The 22,468-nt window shown below is 28.2% G+C and overlaps 1 protein-coding gene across 1 annotated transcript; it reads left to right on the top strand.

Annotated features, from left to right (window-relative positions):
- Window positions 1-1,403: 1,403 nt before the first annotated feature.
- LOC142320887 (uncharacterized) lies at window positions 1,404-21,481 on the top strand. Its single transcript, XM_075358872.1, has 3 exons — window positions 1,404-1,501; window positions 19,059-19,143; window positions 20,901-21,481. The coding sequence occupies exons 2-3, from the start codon at window positions 19,119-19,121 to the stop codon at window positions 21,380-21,382; spliced, it is 507 nt and encodes a 168-aa protein (XP_075214987.1). The 5' UTR covers window positions 1,404-1,501; window positions 19,059-19,118; the 3' UTR covers window positions 21,383-21,481.
- Window positions 21,482-22,468: the final 987 nt, after the last annotated feature.

Here is a 22,468-nt window from a genome sequence, read left to right as displayed (position 1 = left end):
ACCTAAAAAAAATGACAAGAAAATGAATATGAAAGGGGAAGAAAAAGTTAAGATGTACAGATGTCATGCTAAACTAGTCAAAATGAATATTTCCATTGAAAACCGAAATTTTTTGTGATCACTATACTTCCTTTACTTCATACAAGCAAGTAAAAATATATACAAAAGCTTTTGAATTCATATAAACCAATTATTTATCATAATTTTTTACCAAACTATTTAAGTAAGGTAATGTTAACAATAATATATTATATATATATAAATCTTAATATTCTATACAAGATGGTTTATTTTAATATAATTAAATATATATATATATATATATATATATAAATTTTGAAAATGTACTGGCATACATGAAGTTTGGAAGAGATTCAGGTCGACTACTCTTGAAACATATGGTTAATTGAAACCCATCCACCAAAGAACACCAGTATCCACAGTCTAGCCTTGAAATACATACAAAAGCAATAGCCTTTGCATGGACTTGAACTTTAGAATTCTCAACTTTGAAAATCAGCTTATTTTACAATGATAAGTTTAACATCAGACTAACCCATCGGGTTACGTCTGCAGCTACATTAGGCCTGGCAAGCTGGTAGCAGTAACTGCATGTGCCTATATATCCACATATGCACGTGTGCGCATGCACAACCAAAATCCCACACACACACACACGCAAACCCAGCAATAGCTGGAAAACTGGTTGAAGAAAAATATAAATATACACAAGTATGTATAAATTTTGTAATAGTGTCACAAAATTAATAATTTAACCTTGCTAGAACTTAATAACACATTTATATACATTTTTTTTTTTTTTTTTTTTTTAGTTTAAATAAATGATTAATATTCAAAGATAATTTTATTAGTATCATTATACTATTTTATTAACAAATCAATACTATACTGTGATTAAAAAGTTACATTAATAGAAATTGCATAACTGTTAATAGAAATTTAAGTAGATTGAATATTAATTGTAATTGAGTTTACATTTTAAAATTATTAATTTTAAGATTCTTTTGGAAAATCTAATAATAATCAATTTAATTACTTAATACATGTTATTAACATTTGAATTATTTTATTTATTCTAAATATTTGAATTCTAGATCTAAATATAATCTGACAGTATTTGAAATAAGACTACACAGCAATTATTTATTTTTGTAGGTCAATGGCCAACATAATGAATATACGTGAGTGTTTATGCTTAATCTCTTTTCTTTACATAAATAAGATACCATGTACATTCATTACAAATCAGCATGAATGTTTTTAAATATTAAACTACACCTAAAACAGATTTCTTGTTCAGCATGACAAAATGTGAAAATACAATTAACAAAAATAATTTAAGATAACCTAGTTTGAAAAACATACTATTTGCTTTCAGAAGATTATTTCACAGGAGTTTATCTGTGAATTTGCATCTCTACTGAAAAAAGAGGTGAGGCTCAAAAAGATCCTCTGGAAGCTCATTTCATGTATTTTGAATGTGAGTAGTTCATTATTTTTTTAAAATCTATAACAAAATTTGACATCACATAATCTAGCATCAGTAAACTAGTTAGATCCGTGACAAACTAGAAAAGTGGAATAACAGAAACTTTAAACTATTCATCAATTTATTATTATATTTAAATAAATTACTGTTATTAAGTAAATTTAAAATTATCTTAATTGAATAACTTGAGATTAATTTTTTCATAAATTTCAGCACAATAACCTTTCTGGTATAAACTGCCTCACAACACAAAATCAGCTAGAGGTAGTTTGGCATTCATATTTTCCCATAATCTTTCACCCAAGTTCTGAGACAGTGCTATTAGTAGAAATTAACTGCTTCATTTGAGTTAATTGTTCATGATGGTGCTTATTAACAAAATAAGTACATAAGCATTATTTGTATTCAAATCCAATTAAAGTAATGATTGATATTAATTTCCCAGAAAATATGTTAAAGGGGAAAGTATGGTGATCATGTAAAAAAATTGGGATGTCGGCTTTTTGCAAAACATTATATTTTAGGGTCCAATTACTTCATCAAGATAAAAAAAAAAAAAACAGTGTGTTCTTATGTATGCATGTGTGTCACAGTGCTTTGGCCTCATATCTCAGGACTGACCAAACTGATTTTATTCAAATTTGGCTCAAATATTTCTATACATGTGGCAGTGATCATATTAATTTCTTTACAAAATTCATTAAGGGGGTAGAGGATATCACTAAAAACTATTTTGAATTGCTTCAGGCACTGGAGGATTAAAACAAATTTGTTATCTACAATGCTATATAAATAATCCAAAATTTTTTCTTAAAAATCAATCTCCCCATCTCTTAAAATTTGGATATAGTTGTTTTGTTCTTTTGCTTTATCTCTCTTCAGTTTAAATATTTTTCAAAAAGGTTTTGAAAGTTTATACTTCATATATAGAGCTGTCAAGAAATGTCTACTACAATCTTTTTAGATTATAGACCCCCAGAACTAAAATGCAGAAAATTTATTTTTTATTTTATTTTTCCTTTTTTAGCCTCTGTTAAGTTGTGTTAGAGAAAACTTTTACTTAAGCTATTTTGTTAACCTTAACCCAATATATATGAATATTTGTAGAAAAAACTTTTCTTAAAATTTATTCTCCACTTCTAAAATATATATATTCTGTTTTTTTGCTTATTTGGTAACTCATTATTAGCTTATTTCATAACTCTTTTAATTTTTATAATTATTAAACATTTTTTTCTATTTTTTTTTTTTTTTTTTTTTTTTTTTTTTTTTTTTTTTTATCACTTAAAGGACTATTAAAATTAGATAGCTTTGGCACCTATGTTATATTTCAGATCCAAAATAAGAAGCAATTTTTTCCATTACTTTCATAAAGTTATACATTATTTTTTAAACAATTCTCTTTTAAATTTTTATTTTATTTTTTTGTAAGATCACTCACTTCCCTATAAATAATCTTTCCTGAATTTTCTCCTCAAAGTAAGGAAGCTCCTAAAAATCAAAATTCTTTTTATTCAAAACTGGGGAATTTTGATGCTTAAATCTTATTTTGATAATCATGACTTGACATTTTTGTTATTAATAGCAGAGAAAGTCATGCAATTCTTTGCCATCTTTTTTCTCTTGAATTTGAGTTATCTTCAGCATTACAGAATATTTAATCTCTTAATGAACTAAGTACACTAAAGTAAAATTCAGCTAGAGATAATTATATTTTTAATTTGATCCTGGGTCTTCTAGTGTTACAGAATGTCTATTATTATTGTTCAGTAATATTTACAATTCATCCAGCTGAACAGTTAGTAGAAATAACGTTCCTGAGTTTCTTAAAAATTTTAATCTACAGAAAAATTAAACAACAGTTGCAAGAAAATTATTAGTAAATAATGTTGCAGCCACTCGCACCATATAATTTTTCAACACATTTCATTCAAAAACAGTTAATATAGAGGGGAAAAAATTAGAGAAACAGATACGTTCTTCTTTTCTCACTGTTTTGAAGGAGATATATAATGCATTATTGTGTATTATTGATCTCTGTGGTGTAGAAGCAGCATCTTAGCTTATTATCTTGAAGGCCCCAGGTTGGAATCCTGATCACATGACATTTTTCATACACCATAAAGAATCTCTATTTAACATTTGAAACAAAGATTCCAGCTTATGTGAGGAATTAATCATAGAAAAATAAATAAATGCTTAATGCATTTATTTATTTGTCATGATTGATCTTACTAATAAAGTGAATAGTTTCATATGAGGGTCTTTAATGAGTAAAGAGAAATAACAAGATAAACTATTATTTATTCAATGGCAATGAAACTAACTACTTTTCACATAATACCCAGCTACATCTACGTACTTTACCCATCTTTCTGTGAGCTTTCATAAAAGCCAATTTCTTTGGTAAAGAATTATTCACCTTGTGTCTAAGCAATTCTTGTACTGTATTCTTGACTGCTTTGTTGCCGAACTTCGTGCCACGTAAAACCTTTTTAAAAGGACAAAGCACAAAAATTTCATGGTGTGAGGTGGATGTGGCAACATCTCTATCTAACTTTTGAATAGCTTTCTGGTTCTTTTCAGCAGTACAGGGAGGGCAGAAGAATTACATCTTTTGAGAGAGAAGTATCTCCTACTTCCTCCTTATTACGAGTTTCACTTTATTTTCTAGCAAGTCACTATAATACTCACTGTTGATTATATTTTGTTCTTCCAAATAACTGCAACTAATTGGGCCATTAGTCTCAAAACTACGTTTGTATCACTTTACCGGTTGATGTGTAGGTTTTGAATTTTTTCCAGGCAAATAAATTCAGATGTTTCTAATATAGATTCCAATTCAAAATGATGAATCCAAGATTCATCACAAATTATTATGCGATATAAAAAATAATAATATATTCCATTAAAAAGTGTTTGTTTAAGTTCCATACAAATGTAAATTTGAGTGCCTATGGTCTTGTGTTGACTATCTTGGAAACCATCTTGAACACGTTTTACGGCAATTCTGTTTATCATAATAACTGAATGGGCAAGGTCAATATTTGTCCTTCAAATTTTAACAAACTTTCCATATTTTTATTCATCTGTCCTTGCAAATAAAATCATTAATGCAATTTTGCAAAGCGTCAGTCAAAACTTGTACTGGTCTTTCGCAGATGAAAATCGCAGGTGATACTTGTTCTGGTTGATTTAAATTGTTCAATCCACTTATTAATATTTGCCCAGTTAGTACAATTTTACCTTGTTTTAACACCTGCTGCAGGCGAATTTTGGCTTATTTTACACCATCAGAAAATAAAAATCTTATCTCAGCACCATGTTCTTCCAGGGTACACATTTCAAGAAGAGTTGATATTTTGAAAAAAATAAAGGATTTTATAATAATGAAAATTGTTTTTGAACAGCTGATATTTTGTACCAACTTCAAAGTTGGACAGTTTAATTTTATTCGTTAAATAATTTTTCTGTTGTTGCATTTCTCTCTTTAATTATTGAACCATCCTCGTACAAAAGGATGATGGTACAATGGGGAATATGAAATGACCAAAGTAGAATGTTGGTGCTTGGTACAAGCTTAAAATATAAGACAATACATTGCCTATTTGATTAATTAAATCTTTAGTTTTAGTTGATTCACATTAAGTTCATCAATTCTCAGCTTCAAGAGTTGACAGATATAGAGATCAACTCTCTACTTGTCAGGTGGTATTCAGGTGTACTATTGTTTAAAGGGGAAAATAATGTTTCACACAATGATTTATTTTACTTAAATGCTAAGTTATTAATGGCTGGAATCTTGATTCACTTTATTACTTTTTTAAACATCTGAGAAAAGCCACAGTGTTCATTTTCATTAAAATATTTTTTTTTTTTAATATAGAGACAAAACTTTGGTTGAAATAAGTAGCAGTTAGTTACATTTAAAACTGCTGTGAAGAATTTATTTTATAACTTTGTCAATTAAAATACTTTCTAAGGACTTACCCTCTTTCTAAGGCTTACCCTCATATCTTTTTTTAAGGAATTGCAGTTTGTATAAAAAAAAAAATCAGTGGCTTTTAAGACCTCATTGGTCTTGTAACATGTTATTATTAACAAACAGTTACAATTACATACAATTAAATAAATATTATTAAAATATACATTGACAATACTCTTCTCAACAATGAAATTGCAAGTTAGTCTGAGAACTAAGTGCCATAAAGTTTTAACACAGAATTAAAACCTTCTGTTACAAAACCTTCTGAATTAAAACTACATCTTCTCACGAATATTATTTTTTACGATAAATTATTTATTTGTACTGGTTAATAATAAGAGTGGATAGAACAATATTTTCTGGCTACTATCCATGTTTAGAATCAGATATAAAACCTGCTCTGTAATTCTGAACATTTTGAGTAAACTTAAAACATTAAGGAATATAAATAATGAAGTATAACTAATTAGTAACAGTACTAGTATAACTAGAGTACTTATAAATTCATACACATGAGCAAGAATGTGGATATGCATATATGCATTAGTTATTCTAAAACCTTACATAAAAAACTTTACGTAAAGGTTATTCTACAATTAAATATTTCTTCTAACTTTAATTTCTAGTTATTTGTTCACTGGTAACTTCATTAAATGATTGGAATGAATTCAGATCCGATTAAATATTAAAATAAATTTAAATTTCTAATCAATTTTAAAAGAAGATTGAAAATAATTGCTAATAAAATTTAATTTAATTTATGATTATTTAAGATTTAGCCACAATATTTAGAAACAAAATTTAACGCTCAAACAATGAAATCTATTTCATTTTGTTGAGCCTATATTTCTGTTTTTTCACAATTTTTTTTTTTTTTTTTTGATGTTACCATACATCTCCACTCAGTATTTGATCAACTTTTTAAATAAAATAATCTTAATTTAGAAGATGTTATATTTTTGATATGATTTTTAATTACAGTGTGTTTTTTATTATTCTCTTAATTGAAGATGATGTATATATATATATATATATATAAACCATGTTGAACATGAAATACTTATCAATTAAGGGTCTTTGTATTTCTAAAACCCCTTTCTTGGATACTTTATGAGAAACTTAGATTTATCTTGCTGTCATGTGTAAATGATATACTAATAAATGTAATACATGAAAACATTTTTCAAAGAATAGCAATTTATTAATTAGAGATAAAATAATATGAAATAAAAATAATAAGGAATGAAATCAAATTATTCTGCTACTTAAAATGCTGAATAGTATTAATTGCATAATCAAACTGAATATTCCTGTGTATGGACACACACACACACACACACACACACACACAGCTTTGTATATTTTTATTACAACTGCTTTTAAAAACAATACTTTCATAGTTAATATCACAGCAAACAATCTGCTTTGAAGTTAGAAAATTCAAAATACTACACCACAATAATAATGTTTACTACTAAATACGTAGGATACTTTTTTGTTGTGTATCAGGTATGATAACAATTATTATTATTAGCAAGTATATAATGATGGAGCAGTAACAGACCTCTTAATTTTTCCTAAAAGTGTAAGAGAACCTACAGTATATATTATAATTTATACTCTGAATAAAACTTAAAGATAAAATAAAATATTAAATAATGTAACATAATTATATTATAATATTAATTTATTCGTTTTAACTTCACTGCTGAAAAACACTTCATGAAAGACTAATTGATTCAATTTCTGTTAAATGTACACTAGTTATCTGCTCAGCAGTATTGTAAATTCTGTCTTTCTATTCCATTTGTAAGTGCCCTACTATTTTCTTTAGATGCTCATTTTGAATTACAATTAAAAAAAACATTCTATTTTTTAATAATAGTAGTTTAACAATTAAGACAATTTATATTCTTAGATCAAGGATAGTGTATGCAATAAAGAACCAAACCAAAGTACATAATAACTATTCTACAAATTAATATAAAGTAAAAACAAAAAACAAAAATAATTCTGTTGCTATTACTAAATAGAGAAAACTACATGTCTTTCCATTCAATAGATATGAACAATAAACTATATGTAACTAGATTCTGATAAAGGAATAAATTACATTCTTCATTTTTAACAAATTTAATAAGAGGAAGAGATTTCAATTTGACCCAAATATTTTCTAAGTGTAACTCATCATCAAATGGACAGAGTTTGTTTGTGTTTTTAATTCTGTAAAGGAAGATCCTCTGATTGTTCTGTTGTATTTTTAAGTGAGCTAAAGTGAAAACCTTTTTTAATACAAAAAATTAATTTGTTTACCGATACAATTTTAAAAATAATTTTTTTTGTCATAATTACTGTTGAATAATAAATGTAGATTAATATAATTCAGATATTCTATATATTTTCATGTGAAAATTCAAGAAAATTATAAAAATTAATAAATATTCCTGCACAGTAGCTAATGTGACTCTTTTAAAACCATTTCTCAGGACTCTGTTTCTTATTTTTAATTGTATAATAAGAAATTAACACAATTCCTTGTATTCCAGAGAGCCTTAGTTAATGTCTAGTAACAGCCTCTCTTTAAATGGTTTATCAACATTTCTTTTTGTACTTTTTCTACAAATTTAAGCTGTTTGAAGTAAGCACCAAATTAAGGATTAATAAGTTGGTTGTGATTTTTAATTTGGCTCAACTTCAAATATCAAAATTTAAGGGAAAATAAAAAGTTACTTTTTAACATTTTTAGAATATTTTTTTTTCAAATTTATTATTATTGGTTTTTTATTAAACACCTTTTTTTAAATGGTTATATACTACTGAACATTAAGTCAATGATTTGAAAGCTAAAAGTAGGGAGACAGGAATTATACTTTTGTTTAGAAAAGTATTTTTTGAGAGCATGAATATTTGTTTTCTTATGCATATGTTTTTATTCAATAAAAATAAACAATATTGTTGTGCCCAGAACAGTTTCTCAAAAAATTACCTGATTTCATTAACAAGAGCTAAAGGCAAGGTAACAATTTTATTTAATTAATGCTTCTTCCCTTAAAGAATAAGGGAATTTATTCCCTTATTCTTTAAAATTTCTTTAAAATTTATTCTTATTCTAATTTAATTTAATTTAATTTAATATAATTATATTTATTAAATTAAATATAATTTAATAAAATCTGATTACTGACCAAAGAAAATTATTAAAAAAATTATTAAAATTTTTATTGCTTTGAAAATTATTATTGCTTTTTATTTCATTGTACTAGATTACATAATTACATTTGTTATACTATTAATACTGTAATTATTTTTAAAATTTATTAAAAACTCAGTATGGTAATTGAAACTTTTTTTGATCTAATAGTATAACTTTTTACTACATTAAATATGTATACTGGACTTTCAAAATAAAAAGGAAAAAGTCAAAAGAAAGAAAAGAAAAAAACCAACTTTTCATTAAATTAATATATTCATTCTTTTTTAATTTGATTAATATTGCTAGCAATAGATTCAGCAGATAGAGAAACATCAGCGTTTCAACTTGCAGCATCAAAACAACCACACTCAAATTTTTTAGAATTTAGATAGAGTGTAACTCAATGACTAAACCAATTTTTCATCAAAATTTCACCCGCACAACTCAAATACTTTACTAGAGCATATCTAAATTTCAATGAAATTGATCAAGTAGTTTTGAAGATTTTTGAGTCACAAAATTTTATACATCAGCCTGTATACAAATATATAAGAAAACCCCAATTTAATTAAATGGTATTTTCATACTCCTGATACGTCAAAACATAAAAAAACATTAATTTTCATCTGCCTCTCCACTCATGCGACAAAAAGTAATACCATACTTTTCTTTGAAAAGTCGGTAAAAAAAAAGTACTTATATACCTTGTGTATGAAAAAATGGTTTTTTGCAGAGGTTAATAAATTAGCCGAAGGAAATAATAATCTCAAATAATCTTACAAAAAATTCAGTTGTCATTTTTCACTTTTTTTTTACTCCTAACTTTTCATTTTTTAAATTTCTTTTCATTTATTTTTTAATTGTATTAGTTTTTATTGATTCTGTTAGAAAACCATATTTACTAAAGTTGTCATTTAATTAACCAAAAGAGATTAATATTATGTTTCTGCATAATATAGACTAATTCTAATGCATCAGTTTCATGTGTATTGTTTGCTTTTGCATTACTCCTCACAGTTCCACTGTCTTTCTACACTGTATTACAAGGATTTTCTGCACATACAAAGGGTATATTTCTGCAAGCATTAATGGAGTTAAGTGTTCAGATTGTCTGAGGCAAAATGAGTTTACAGAAAAGAAAAATAATGCGAATGTTTGTAAAAAGAAATCAAAAGCAAGAATAAGAAAGAAATGATGTAGAATATTCCAAAAAATTAAAATTATTCCTCTAATTGATCTACTGATAGAACTTTTTTAGTGGAATAAAATGAAAGTAATTTGGGATATGTGCTTTTTACTTTAATGAACAGAATGTTCCATTTACTGGTTTTGACTACTGAGTGAATCAGAACTAAAAATCATCAATTTTGGCAAAACAAAATTTTAATTTAATCATAAAAAATTTTTTAATCCTTAAAAAACGTTTTTAAAATGGCTACTGGTTTTTTTGTTATATTTATTTATTTTCCTAACATGTATGTTAAAAACTGTTCATCTAGTGAATAAGTAACTCCACACAACCCAATGAGATGAGGATAATTTGTATGAGATGTAAACGAGGTGTAGTCATGTACAGACTCAGACCAACCATTTGTGAGATGTGTAGTTAATTGAACCCTAATTAACCATGTGTTATATCATGTGGCTGTAGAAATGATCAGAATGATTGGAGGGAAATGGTTTTGAAAGAGGAAAAGGATTAAGCTTGTTTTATAGATATGGAAAAAGCATTCGACAGAGAACAGTGGGAAAAGTTATTTGAGATTCTGGAAGAAAAGAGAGTTAACTGGAAGGATAGGAGACTGGTCAGAGAATTTTATATGAAGCAAAAATCAGCTATGAAAATAAATGATAATCTCACAGACTGGTTAGAATTAGGTAGAGAAGTGAGGCAAAAATGCAGTTTATCACCAACCCTGTTTACTCTTTACGTTGAGAAATGTTGAAACAATTGGTTGGCCCAAAAGTAATAAGCATAGGTGGAAGAAATATAAATTGTGTCAGATTTGCTGACGATATGCTGATTGCAGCTAAAGACACTCAAACATTACAAAGAATGATAAAAGCACTGAAAGTAGGGATGAAGGGTACGGGATGAAAATAAATGTGAGGAAAACAAAAGTTATGTTAAGTTAGGTGAATGAGAGGGAAGATATGAATGTTTTAACAGCAAAAGGAGAAATATGAACAATTAAAAAGATACAGGAATACCGGGGTGATACTAACTGAAGACTGGAGCAATAAAGAAGAGATTAACACAAAAATTGCAATGACAAAGGAAACATTTTTTAGAAAGAAAAACATACTCTGCAGCAACATGGATCTGAACCTGAGGAGAGATTGGTAAAATGCTATGTTTGGAGTATACTTTTGTACAGTATTCAAACATGGTCACTGGGAAAAAAGGAGAAAGATAGGATCAAGGCTTTTGAGATGTGGGTCTGGAGGAGGAAGGAGAAGATGAAATGGGTGGATACAGTAAGTAACATAGAAGTATTAAGAAGAAAAAATGAAGATAGAACAATATTCACGGCAATCAGAAGGAAAAAAGGAAATAGTATAAGGCATATAATTAGCAGAAAAGGAATAATAAATACAGATTTGAAGGCTCTGTTGGAGGTGATAAAAGAAGAGAAAGGAAGAGGCTGAAATTAAAAAAATGACAGAAAAGGTAGTAAAGGTTATGATGAGATGGAAAAACATGGGACAGAAACAGATGGAGACAATGGTGCCAGGGACCTGCCAACAAGCAGAATACCACATCATGATGATATATAATGTTGTTATATTTGCATTCATATTTTTTCCAAAAAACTAATCTACTTTTATGATATGGAAATCAGAAGACTAGGTTACAACAGCTATTAAAATTTTGGTTAATTACTTTTTTCAGAGGGAAATGCTCTGACAGACATTTTTTGTATTTAATGAATGTCAATATCCTTTTATTTGCTTCTTTTTTAAAAATAAAAGAATTGTAAATAGTTAAAATGAATAATGTGAAAACCATTTATAATAATAAAAAAGGAAACTAAGCTACATAAATCTCTGGAACATGAGTTAAGTTATCTGAAAGAGTGCACAAAATAAAAATTATTTTAGGTACTAATCATTGAACTACAGTAATATAATAAAGACAAATGTACTGTAAGACAAATAAAGTTTAAATTACATACAGTTTTAATCATACAACAGGTATCTCACTGAATGATTCGTAAATACTGAGTAAACATGTTTACAGTATATTTAATCTATATAATCATTAAGATCTAACAAATCATGCACAATACATTAAGATATTTTGTAAATAATGAATCTATTACACTTACAGTCAAAGCACTATCAAGACTACATGCTATACTTTGTCCTCCTAAAGTATTACATTTTTAGTACATCAATTCACACTTGTGAATAAGTAAAACTCATTTTATCTTTAAATTACAGTCTGATATCTTATAATGATTTGCTTTCTTTTCTAGCATACATTCTCACTCTAAAATGTTATCTTTTTGTGCTGTTGTAAATTTCTTATTTTTCAAAAAAATTATTTTGCTTATAGGAAATTATGTATTATGTGTAGTTTAAGGAAATTGCCAACCTTATTGAAAAAACACCAAGATACAGATTAAAAACCATGAACTTATCACAGTATTTTTGGCACAATAAAGATAACAAATTGTTTTATAGACTGCTTTTTGATGTCAAAGATATTTCAAAATTCAAACAGTATCATTAAATCAGAGTTAAGTATGAAAAAGTTGTAAGGAGGTTTTTTATTCGTTAGGTTTATTAACAGCTCTTTGGCTACTATCATTTGTAACATTATATTTGGTTAAATATAGGGAACAGTAATACAACTGATTTGTGTAATACATTTTTTCTTATGTTGCTTTAGAATTGTTTAATACTTGTTTACAACGAAGAAAATTACTTTCTGGTCAGTCAGTTTTCTCTAAACAACTTTAGCTCAGCCATGTATATCCTCTATTTCATAAGATATGCTTCAAATTGACCTCCTAACTCATATTTTTGATTACTGTATTCAAATAATTTTATTGTTGCACCTGCCTCTACATCAGATCATTGAAAGATTGTGCTAGAATGAACTGTGTCAATTTCTTTTGAAACTTATCATATCAACTGTTGCTTTCTACAAATGCTAGTGTAATGTAGCTTGGATTAAGATTAAAGTCCTCTTAAAGTTCACTTTATCTGGATCTGACTATCCAGGTAAATGCAGTTGTAATGTATTGCAACTGCATTTCAAAAAATGGGGTAATTAACAGCACCTATGAAATATACACCAATGTGCTTTCAGAAAATCTCTTTGAATCATTTGTCACCAGTGTTACAGGTAGCATTATTGGTAATATTGTATTGACAGACTGACTGCGCAGTCACAGATATAGCTACAGAAATACTATTCAATGTCATACTGAAGGGTTTTATAACCATTTTAAAAAATGTATAATTAAAATTGCCCCACTAGCAATATTTCTACTATTTAACCAAAATTAATGGTAACCAAATACCATAATTAAATTAATTAATAACCAAATACCATAATAAAGAATCAAAATTATTTGATTCTTTAAGGAAACTTTTAAATTAAATAGCAATTTATTTGAGTAAATAGAATAAAACTTGTCCAATTTTTTTTTTTTTTTTTTATCTTAATGTTTAATTGACATTAACATGTTTAATTGACATTGTCGCAAAGTAACTAAGCGACAGATGATTAATTATATTCAGGATTCATAAGACACTTTGATTAATTAAAGGCTATTACTTGCCCAAATAAACATTTTACTTTTTTTATCTAGTTAGATTGGTGGTAATCTACTTGATAAAAAGTTATTTGATAGCTTATCTATTAAAAGATACAAAAAAAAAAAAAACAGCAAAAATATGAATAAATGATACAGTCTTTGTGAGTTTCTAACAACATAATATGCTGATTTTGCATTTCTTCACCATCTTTTTTCCAAAACAGCATCCAAAATTAGTGTTTAAGAATATTTTCCATGCTATTAATTCTTGAATAAATTATGTGATGAAAAAAATATTTTTCATAAAATATTTTTCTATCTAGTACCAAATCTGCATTTCTCCTCACTCAAACTAAATGGATATGAACATCATTATCATACTTCTAAATAAAAAAAGTATTTCTTTTATTCCTAAACAACATGATGGATTGGTCAAAATAGCAGTAAAATTATGGTTGCAGAAAAAAAAAACAAACAAAACAGAAAAACCCACACTTAAGTCAAGATTTTTGGCTGATATCCTAACACTTATTTCTGGTTGATATTTTTGCATAGAGGAATGAAAAATGCATAAATTGATATTTTTGTAGATAGGTAACATAATAATATTACATTAACATAATAAAACAATTTATTCCAGTTTCCTAATTAAAATATCTGATTGAGTAAATTTCCAACACTCTACTTAGACTGACCACTATGTAATAGTCTTAAAATTTTAAAATCTTTTAACAAATTATATAGGATTTGTTCTTCATTTGAAAATTACATATTTATCTTGTCTAAATTTTAAGAAATATTTTTGTATGGCTGAAATCTTTTGTTATTGATCCTGCTTGAGATACTTATTTTTCACTGAGTAGAGTACGATTAGGTATAACCTAATCTATTGACTATCTAAAAAATTTTAAGGGTTATTATTTTATTTTATTTTCCTTAAATTTCTTTTATTTATTACCTTAAATTAATTAAAAATACTTTTTTATAATTTTACTGATATTTATATATAGGTATTCGGAAGTGAGACTCATAAGTCCCGTCAGGAGACAAAGGGGTTTGGATTACTCAATGATTCTGTTATTGATTTCATTGTTATAATAACAAAAACTAAGTTCAGCTTGTTTGATATACACTAAAATATTATTTTATTTTAAATTTAGCTACTAATTATTAGTAAATTAATAAAATATTTTTTAATACAAAATATAACAATAATTAGGAAACAAAAAACATACCGTATTTAATTTCTGAAAGCATATAGAATGACACCATCTTATCATGTATTGAAAGAAATACAGAGTGATTCAAAGAAACGGGAAATTTTGAAAGTTGTGTTGGTAGCCGTGGGCGATTGGTACCACTTGATAAGTGACGCCAGCCTCTCTAACCTAACCTTTTTTTTTTTTTTTTTTTTTTTTTTTTTTTGACTCTGCTCCCCTGGGCCGGTCCGACCTGGTTGGTATTACGCCACCCAGGGGAGTGCCTGTTATACTCTAATGAGCCTCCCCACCTACCGGCTCTATGTCCGGCAAGGCAGGTCGGCCCACCGGTCAGGTCTTTTGAGTCTCATTTGCCCTTCTGTATCGCTACGCCATACCTTGGAAAGTCGTGACGCATCGATGGGTCTTTTACACTTGTATAGACCTATTCTCCCTCGGAGTCCCCAGTAGATTCTTGGAACTGACACACCTAAGCATGCCAGCCCTCACTACTGGGGCTATCCACCCTACCCTAATCTATTCACTCAGAAGCCGAGTTTCCTCTCGTCTTCGATTTTTACTGTTAAGATATTCCTGATAGTTCCTTCAATTCTTTTCCAATTGTCCTCACTATGTAGCATGTTACTCGTAATCTCCTCAGGTCTCGTCGTTGATAAATTTGTGTCCCGTCTATTTTGTATCCATCTGATGCATTCCTTGAAGGTATGGTCTTCATTGTCCTCAACCTAACCTGCCATTTAGTTGTCATGAATCCTTGGAGTGGTGCGCAACGTGAATTTGCTATCAAAGCGTTTTACAAAAACAATGACAGTGTGGAGGGAGCGCGTAGAGAATTTCGCCGTCATTTTAATCTGGGACGGCACGACTGTGTTCCATCAGCACATGCAATTAAAACATGGTTATCTAATTGTGAGGAAACCGGTTCGGCAATGAAAAAGAAACCTCCAGGCCTTGTGCGAACTGTCCGTACACCACAGAATGTTCAAGCTTTACAAGATGCTGTCACACGAAGTCCACATCGGAAAATCCGTCGTCTCTCAGCATCTTTACAATTTCATAGTTCAAGTGTTCGAAGAATGTTAGTGAAGAACTTGCAATACCATCCATACAAGTTGCAGATCGTCCAGGAACTGAAACCGAACGATGCAGTTGTGCGAGCACAATTTTGTAATGTAATGCCTCAGAAGATAAATTATAACGAATAGTTTGTTCACGAACTGTGGATGTCAGACGAAGCGCATTTCCACCTCAGTGGATTTGTTAACAAGCAAAATTTCAGATACTGGGCACAAGAAAATCCTGCGCATCAAAATCCGTTCCACAGCCAGAAAGTGACCGTGTGGTGTGCTATGTCATCTTACGGTGTTATAGGCCCTTATTATTTTGAGGATGACAACGGTTTTGCGATTACAGTGACATTGGCTCGTTACGTAGCCGTGCTTGAAAACTTTGTTGTGGAACAACAAAAGAGATTTCTACCAATTCTTAATACAGCCTAGTTTCAACAAGACGGAGCAAACTGCACGAATATCGTTGGCAGCTGTACGCCGATTGTTTGGACAACGTCTCATTTCATTGCAAAATAATTTTTTTTTGTCGTTAAACACAAGTAAACCTTGCACATGGAACTTGTAGGCTTTAATTCAATTTTATCTATAATGCACTGTTCACATCGTCCTCTTTTACCAGTGAATTTTGGCCAATGTGCACCTAGGTTATCTAAACGAACATCTTTGATTATGGAGTAGCCAGTTTTTCTTCGCTTAATATTTTTTGATGGGCCAGGCTGCTGATTAAGGGATCTCTATGACTTTTACGCAGTGGCACGTTTTTCTAGCAATTAAACAAATCTAAATCCACAGAACGCTTCAAATCCAGAACAGGAATTCTTTCAAAAAATGGCAATATATGACATAAGCATTTACAAATGTCATGGTCAAGAAGACTAGAAAAAGGCGGTGCCACCACTTTTTTGATTTTCTGTCGATTCCATACAAAACTCTGAAGCGGTCTGCATGATCAACTCCACCCATGTACTTGTAATCATCAACTACTGGGCATGGAATACTTATTCTTGAACCATCTTTTTGGGTACGCTTCACTGAAGTTCTTTCAGTGCCATGAAAATTTGACAGAAAACAAATAATTTTGGTGTCATGCCATTTGAAAAAAAAAATCCTATGTCAGAAATGGCATAATTTAAATCTCCTCTTTTCATTTTTTTATCAGGTAAACAGTTTTATTTTATTTTCATCAGGCAAACCCAATCGATCGGATCTTACTGTACCACAAGCTAAAATATTTTCTACCTTCAATTTCTCCATGAGAGCTACACTAGTAAAATAATTATCAAATACAATTAATCGTCTGCTTCCCAAATTTTTTTTGTTAGGCTAAGAACAACACTTTCTCCAAGGCCAAAATGTTTAAATTCACCCTCTGTAACCTCATCTTTACCTAGATAGACATTGAAATTTAAAATAAACCTTTCTAAATCTGCTATACACAAGTCTTTATAGCCTCTCTTTATAGGTTTTAGTGGGTTATATTGTTTTATGTAATGACGTCCTTTCAACAATATAATGGATTCATCTAACTGCAAATGTTCCTGTGTGTGTACGATCTAAAAAAAAGAATCAGTCAAGCTCTGAATCATAAGACGCAATTTGTATTAACGATCTTTGCATTGATCGGGAACTAAATGGTTATTGTTCACATTCAATGAATGTAAAATTTCATTAAACGATCTCGAGTCGTAGCGTCAACTATTAATTGTACCCTAAGGTCTGGATTATTAGACCAGTATTGATCCTTAGAGGGTAATTTGTGGTAGCCCCACCAAAAAATTTATCACAAAGAACATAAAAAGTTCATTTTCATTTAAAAACTTCGTCGAATTTAGAAAGGGATGAAATTGGGGGAATTTCATCTTCATTTTCAGAATCTATTTCTGAAGGGATTTTTATCTCCGGCAAGTCTTCAAATAGAATAGAATAAGTTCGTCACCAACAAATTTAGACATTTTAAAAAAATATACTACCACGAACGAGAAAAAACGAATTTAGCAAAAAATGTTTCTAAAAATATTTTTTTTAATTTTAAACACAACCAAACAATTTACGATGTAACAGCTTTTCGGCAGTGTGCTTACTTTTTTGAAACAGTTTTTTAGGTTAGTTATGTTTACGTACACAATCACATGGGTAAAAGAAGACCCTTGACTCCTGACGGGACTTGCGAGTCCGGTCGGACTTTTTATACCTACCGAAAAAATGTAAAGTACCTTTAACGTTTTCAGTATTTTTTCAAGTAATTGACTTTTTTTTTAACAACTTACAATGATATCATAACTAAAAAAATATGAACAAGACATAAAATTTATAAAATCGGGAAAATTTTGCTACAGTAAAATGCTGGCACACTGTCAATTTAGTGGTGCTCTGTTATTACGAAGTGGAAATCGCTTTACATTGTCATTATACTAACATGTAAAGGACGTAGGAGTCCCGTCAGTAGATAAGTAGCCCGTCTGTAAATATATTAAATATTTTATAAGCACCAAAACTTGCCGGACTCAGACGTCCCGTCAAGAGATAATGGGATTAACTTCATTAAGCAACTTTTTCATTCCACTTGCAATGATTTCAATTTATTTTTAATTTTCAGTTATTGTTTTATTTTAATTGTACAATTTATAAATTGTTTTGTGTACTTTTTATTTACCAATTTATTTAAAACTACTGATTGGTGAAACATCTAGTTCTAGATTATACATCTTATAAATAATTTTTAAGTATTTTTACTTTATTAATTCTTAAATAATAATTAGCTGAATAAAATGTGTCTCACAATAATTACAGTTATGGTAGCATTTGTTAGAAATATTATATAGACTCTATTTTGAAAATTAAAAATTCATCTATCATTATCTGAAAGAAATAATATTCCATTAAAAAACAACTTTTTTAACAACTTTTCTTACAGAGTGAGTCTTTCAATCTGATAAAAATTAGAGATTTTTTTTAAAGAGCACTCGTGTAGGTTCACAATTAAACTTACAAATTTCAAAATAAATTAATTACTTTTATCTTATTCATGAATTACACGTTGTATTTTAACTCTTTTTACCTCTGTCATACATAGATATAAGATAATATTCATATTTAAATGTAAAATGACAATAAAACAATTAAAAATGCATGTGTGAAAAAAATGCTCAATATCATAAGCAAGTTCAGAATTAAAAATTCAAAAAACCAAGGCATGAAGCTCAAGAAGCAAGATCACACAATAAACATAAAATTTTTAATTTTATTACTTACAATAAAAATTTAACAAATAATAAAATGAACAGAAATAATAAGTGTACATTTTTTTACAGTTATCTATAAATGTGCTCTGTGAAGCAGTTAGTAATGATATTTCACATATAGAAAATGCAATGAGGAATGAAGAATTAAACAGAGGTAATTATTTTTAAAACAGTACAATTAAAAACAAAATATTGTGTAAAAATTTTTTACTTAACAACAAGGAGATACTAATTTGAATAATTGTATGATTGATTGTTGGTGAAAATAGAGTCAGAAAATACATAATAGCTGTAGCAATTTTCATATAATAGATTTCGATATATTTATCTCAATTGAGTGCTATTGATATAGGTAAATGTGGATGAAATCAAAGAAATTAATTGTACAAAACCAACGTATGAGTAGTAGTAGTTAATGATAGATGCACCTTTTCCAGAACAAAAACATAAAAAATAAAAGCAAATGAAAAGAGAAAATCCATAAACGTGAACTTTGGGGGGTTTCCCTAACAACACTCAACAAGTAAAATATTAACAAAGCTTAAAAGAAATCATTTAATCAAAATTTTAATGAAAACATTAACAGAAATTTTATAATGATAATGTATCAAAGATTCACTACAGTATGGAGTTTACCCATGGTATTTTTGTGGCAACATACTTGTTTAAAAAAAAAAGTAATAGAAAATAGTTACCATTATTTTAATTAAGTAAGACCAAATATTACTAATGGGATATAATTTTATTTGTTTTTCATTAAATGAAGATTACTCAAAACAACGTTTTTTCGATGACCACTGAAAATATACAATTTGTGCTGTAAATCAAATTCAGAACCAAACAAATAGTTGTCAAGTGCTCACTGTTAAATTGAAATTAAATAATTAATGAAAAAAACATCTAGTCAAGTATGACTGACAAAGAGAAAGTGTTGGAATAATGTGGCTTACTGGTTAATTACATTTTTCATAATACTTACAAACTGCCCAGTATAAAAAATTAATTATCTGCACTAGTTACATCTTACAAGAGAATAAACAATTTTAAAAAATTTTTTCTGAAATAAATTTTTATTTCCTTGTATAAAGTAAAGGAAGTATTGTGATCACGAAAAAGTTTGGTTTTCAGATTTTCAACGGAAATATCCATTTTGACTAGTTTCAGCAGGATGTCTGTATGTACGTATGCATGATTATATTCACAAATCTACATTATCTATATGCCTCAACATCAGTTGTAAAAAAAAAAATTAAAAAATGTCTCACCTAAATGTATATATCGTACAACTGAAAGTGTTAAAAGAAGCAATGCTGAAATATCCTTGCCTTTTTTTTATAAAATTCCACAGTTCAGTTAAATTAATATTTCATTTAAAATACTGCATAACTAAAATTAAATATAAATTAAGACAGTTGTATTTTAAACTGGTGAAGAAAGTACAGAGAAGAGGTACTGGATACTAAAATTTTCTACATCAAACCTTATATAACATTAAATATCTTCAATAGTTGAGAACGCAATAAAAAAATCCATAAACATATCATCGTAGAAAAATGGTATGTCAAAACAATTAACTCAAATTATGATGTATAAAAACTTTCTATGATCCTACATACAGCCTTCCTTAAGAGCCATTTCTCACACAAAATAAATTACATTTATTGTACGTGTAAATGATGCGTTTATATGCTGTATTTATACATAAAAATTTTCAGGAATCACTGAAAACACAAATTCTGAAAGAGTCTTGTACTCTTGTTTTTTAATTTAAAAATTTGTTTTATCAATACTCATAAGTTTAGCGTATACTACACATTTGTTTCATTTCATATGAGATAAAACACAATTACTTTGTAATAAACTATTTAACTAATTTCAATTACACATTTTTTCATGAATTTTATTTTACAGAATTTCAAGATAAACAAGTTTCTCTCATGCAACATCAAAACAATCTGCATCAGCCAAATGGTCTACCACAGCAAAATATGATGATACATCAGCAACCTAATGCACTTCAACAACAAATCGGTGTGATGCCACAGCAGATTGTACAACACCCAAATGAAATACCGATAGTTCAATCACCAACTTTAAATGGTCAATATTCAGTACCAGTAAGAGTGCCATCAGTTCAAATACCTACACTGAAAGCACTGATGCCATCACCAGTTCAAGAACCAAAGCACTTAAATGCAATGGAACTTATTATTCGACCAGAAGAAACACCAGCTCAGAAAGCTGAAAAATCAAATGAAGCATTTGAAAAACTGTTGCAGTTCATGACCATTATGGGACAAGTTGATGCATACATCTCAGAAAAAACTCAGTCTGCTCTCAGAACTATAGCTAAAATAGCTGAGGAGAACACTGAAAATAAAAATAGATTTTAGTCAGATTGTTTATATTTTTTAGATAACTTAAGTATAATTAAAATATTTTTAAGTTATCCATACTGAATAAAAGCTTCAAGCAGTTTTAAAATAATTATTATAAGATTTACTTAATAAAAAAATGTTTTTTAACTTGTTGCTTTTTATTTTATTTTTTTATCTCTGTTACATGTTATCACAGAGCTCTCCAATTTTTCAGAATTTTTCTTTAATTTTAATAAATTAATTAATAATTACACTTTAAAAGTGTAGATAAACATTTACTATGAATGAGCAGTAAACATTTACTTCAACAATATTAAAATTTAATTCTTTTTAACTAATTTATTATAAATAAAATATATTCTGTTATGAAAAAGTAGTAGTACTCAACAGACAAAAGAAGTAAATAAAAGATTAATATAGAATATTATTATATTTAATTTACCTAATAATTATGAATAGCCTTAAATCATCAATAGTTCATACGTAGTATTCAAGTAAAAACATTGAGCTTTTTGTTTGCTGGTTTTTTTAAAATCTGTGAAATCAATGTATTTTTATTTATTTCATAAAATTCTTGATAATTTAATTTATTTAATAGCTAGAAAATGATTACAGTTTTTCTCTTTTTTCAATTTTGCCTAGAAGAACATTTTTAAGCATTTAAACTAATATAAATGAGTTGAGTTCACTTATAAAAAAAAAAACATTATTCACATATTTTTTTATGGCAGTTACAAAACTGCTGATGTGTTATTTATACATATATGTGTAAACATTACATGACTAAGAAGTATACAGCTAACCCAGCAAAAATAGCATTGATTATTGTTGTATTACATAATTTGTGAATTTTTTTATAAAACGAAAAAGTAATATGAATATAGTTATTTAAAAGAAAAAAAATTGTTTTTTATAAAAACAAATATCAGTTATTACATGCTCCCTACTTAGGAATGAAATGCATTCATTTTAAGACAAAAAAATGGTTCTTTATCTATATTTAGCTTAAGATCTATATTTTAACTCAAACCCACCGCGTTGGTCTAGTGGTTAACGCGTCTTCCCAAATCAGCTGATTTGGAAGTCAAGAGTTACAGCGTT

Source organism: Lycorma delicatula, chromosome 3, assembly GCF_047948215.1.
Source record: "Lycorma delicatula isolate Av1 chromosome 3, ASM4794821v1, whole genome shotgun sequence".
NCBI classification, from domain to species: Eukaryota; Metazoa; Arthropoda; class Insecta; order Hemiptera; family Fulgoridae; genus Lycorma; species Lycorma delicatula.
The sequence above is the reverse complement of the archived record's forward strand: the minus strand, read 5'-3'. Positions and strand labels throughout refer to the sequence as shown.

Excerpts from the sequence above, each read along its gene's own strand:
- LOC142320887 (XM_075358872.1), top strand. The coding sequence starts at position 19,119 with ATGAGGAATGAAGAATTAAACAGAG. Across the intron at positions 19,144-20,900 it reads GAATGAAGAATTAAACAGAG|AATTTCAAGATAAACAAGTT; the intron begins GTAATTATTTTT and ends TTTATTTTACAG.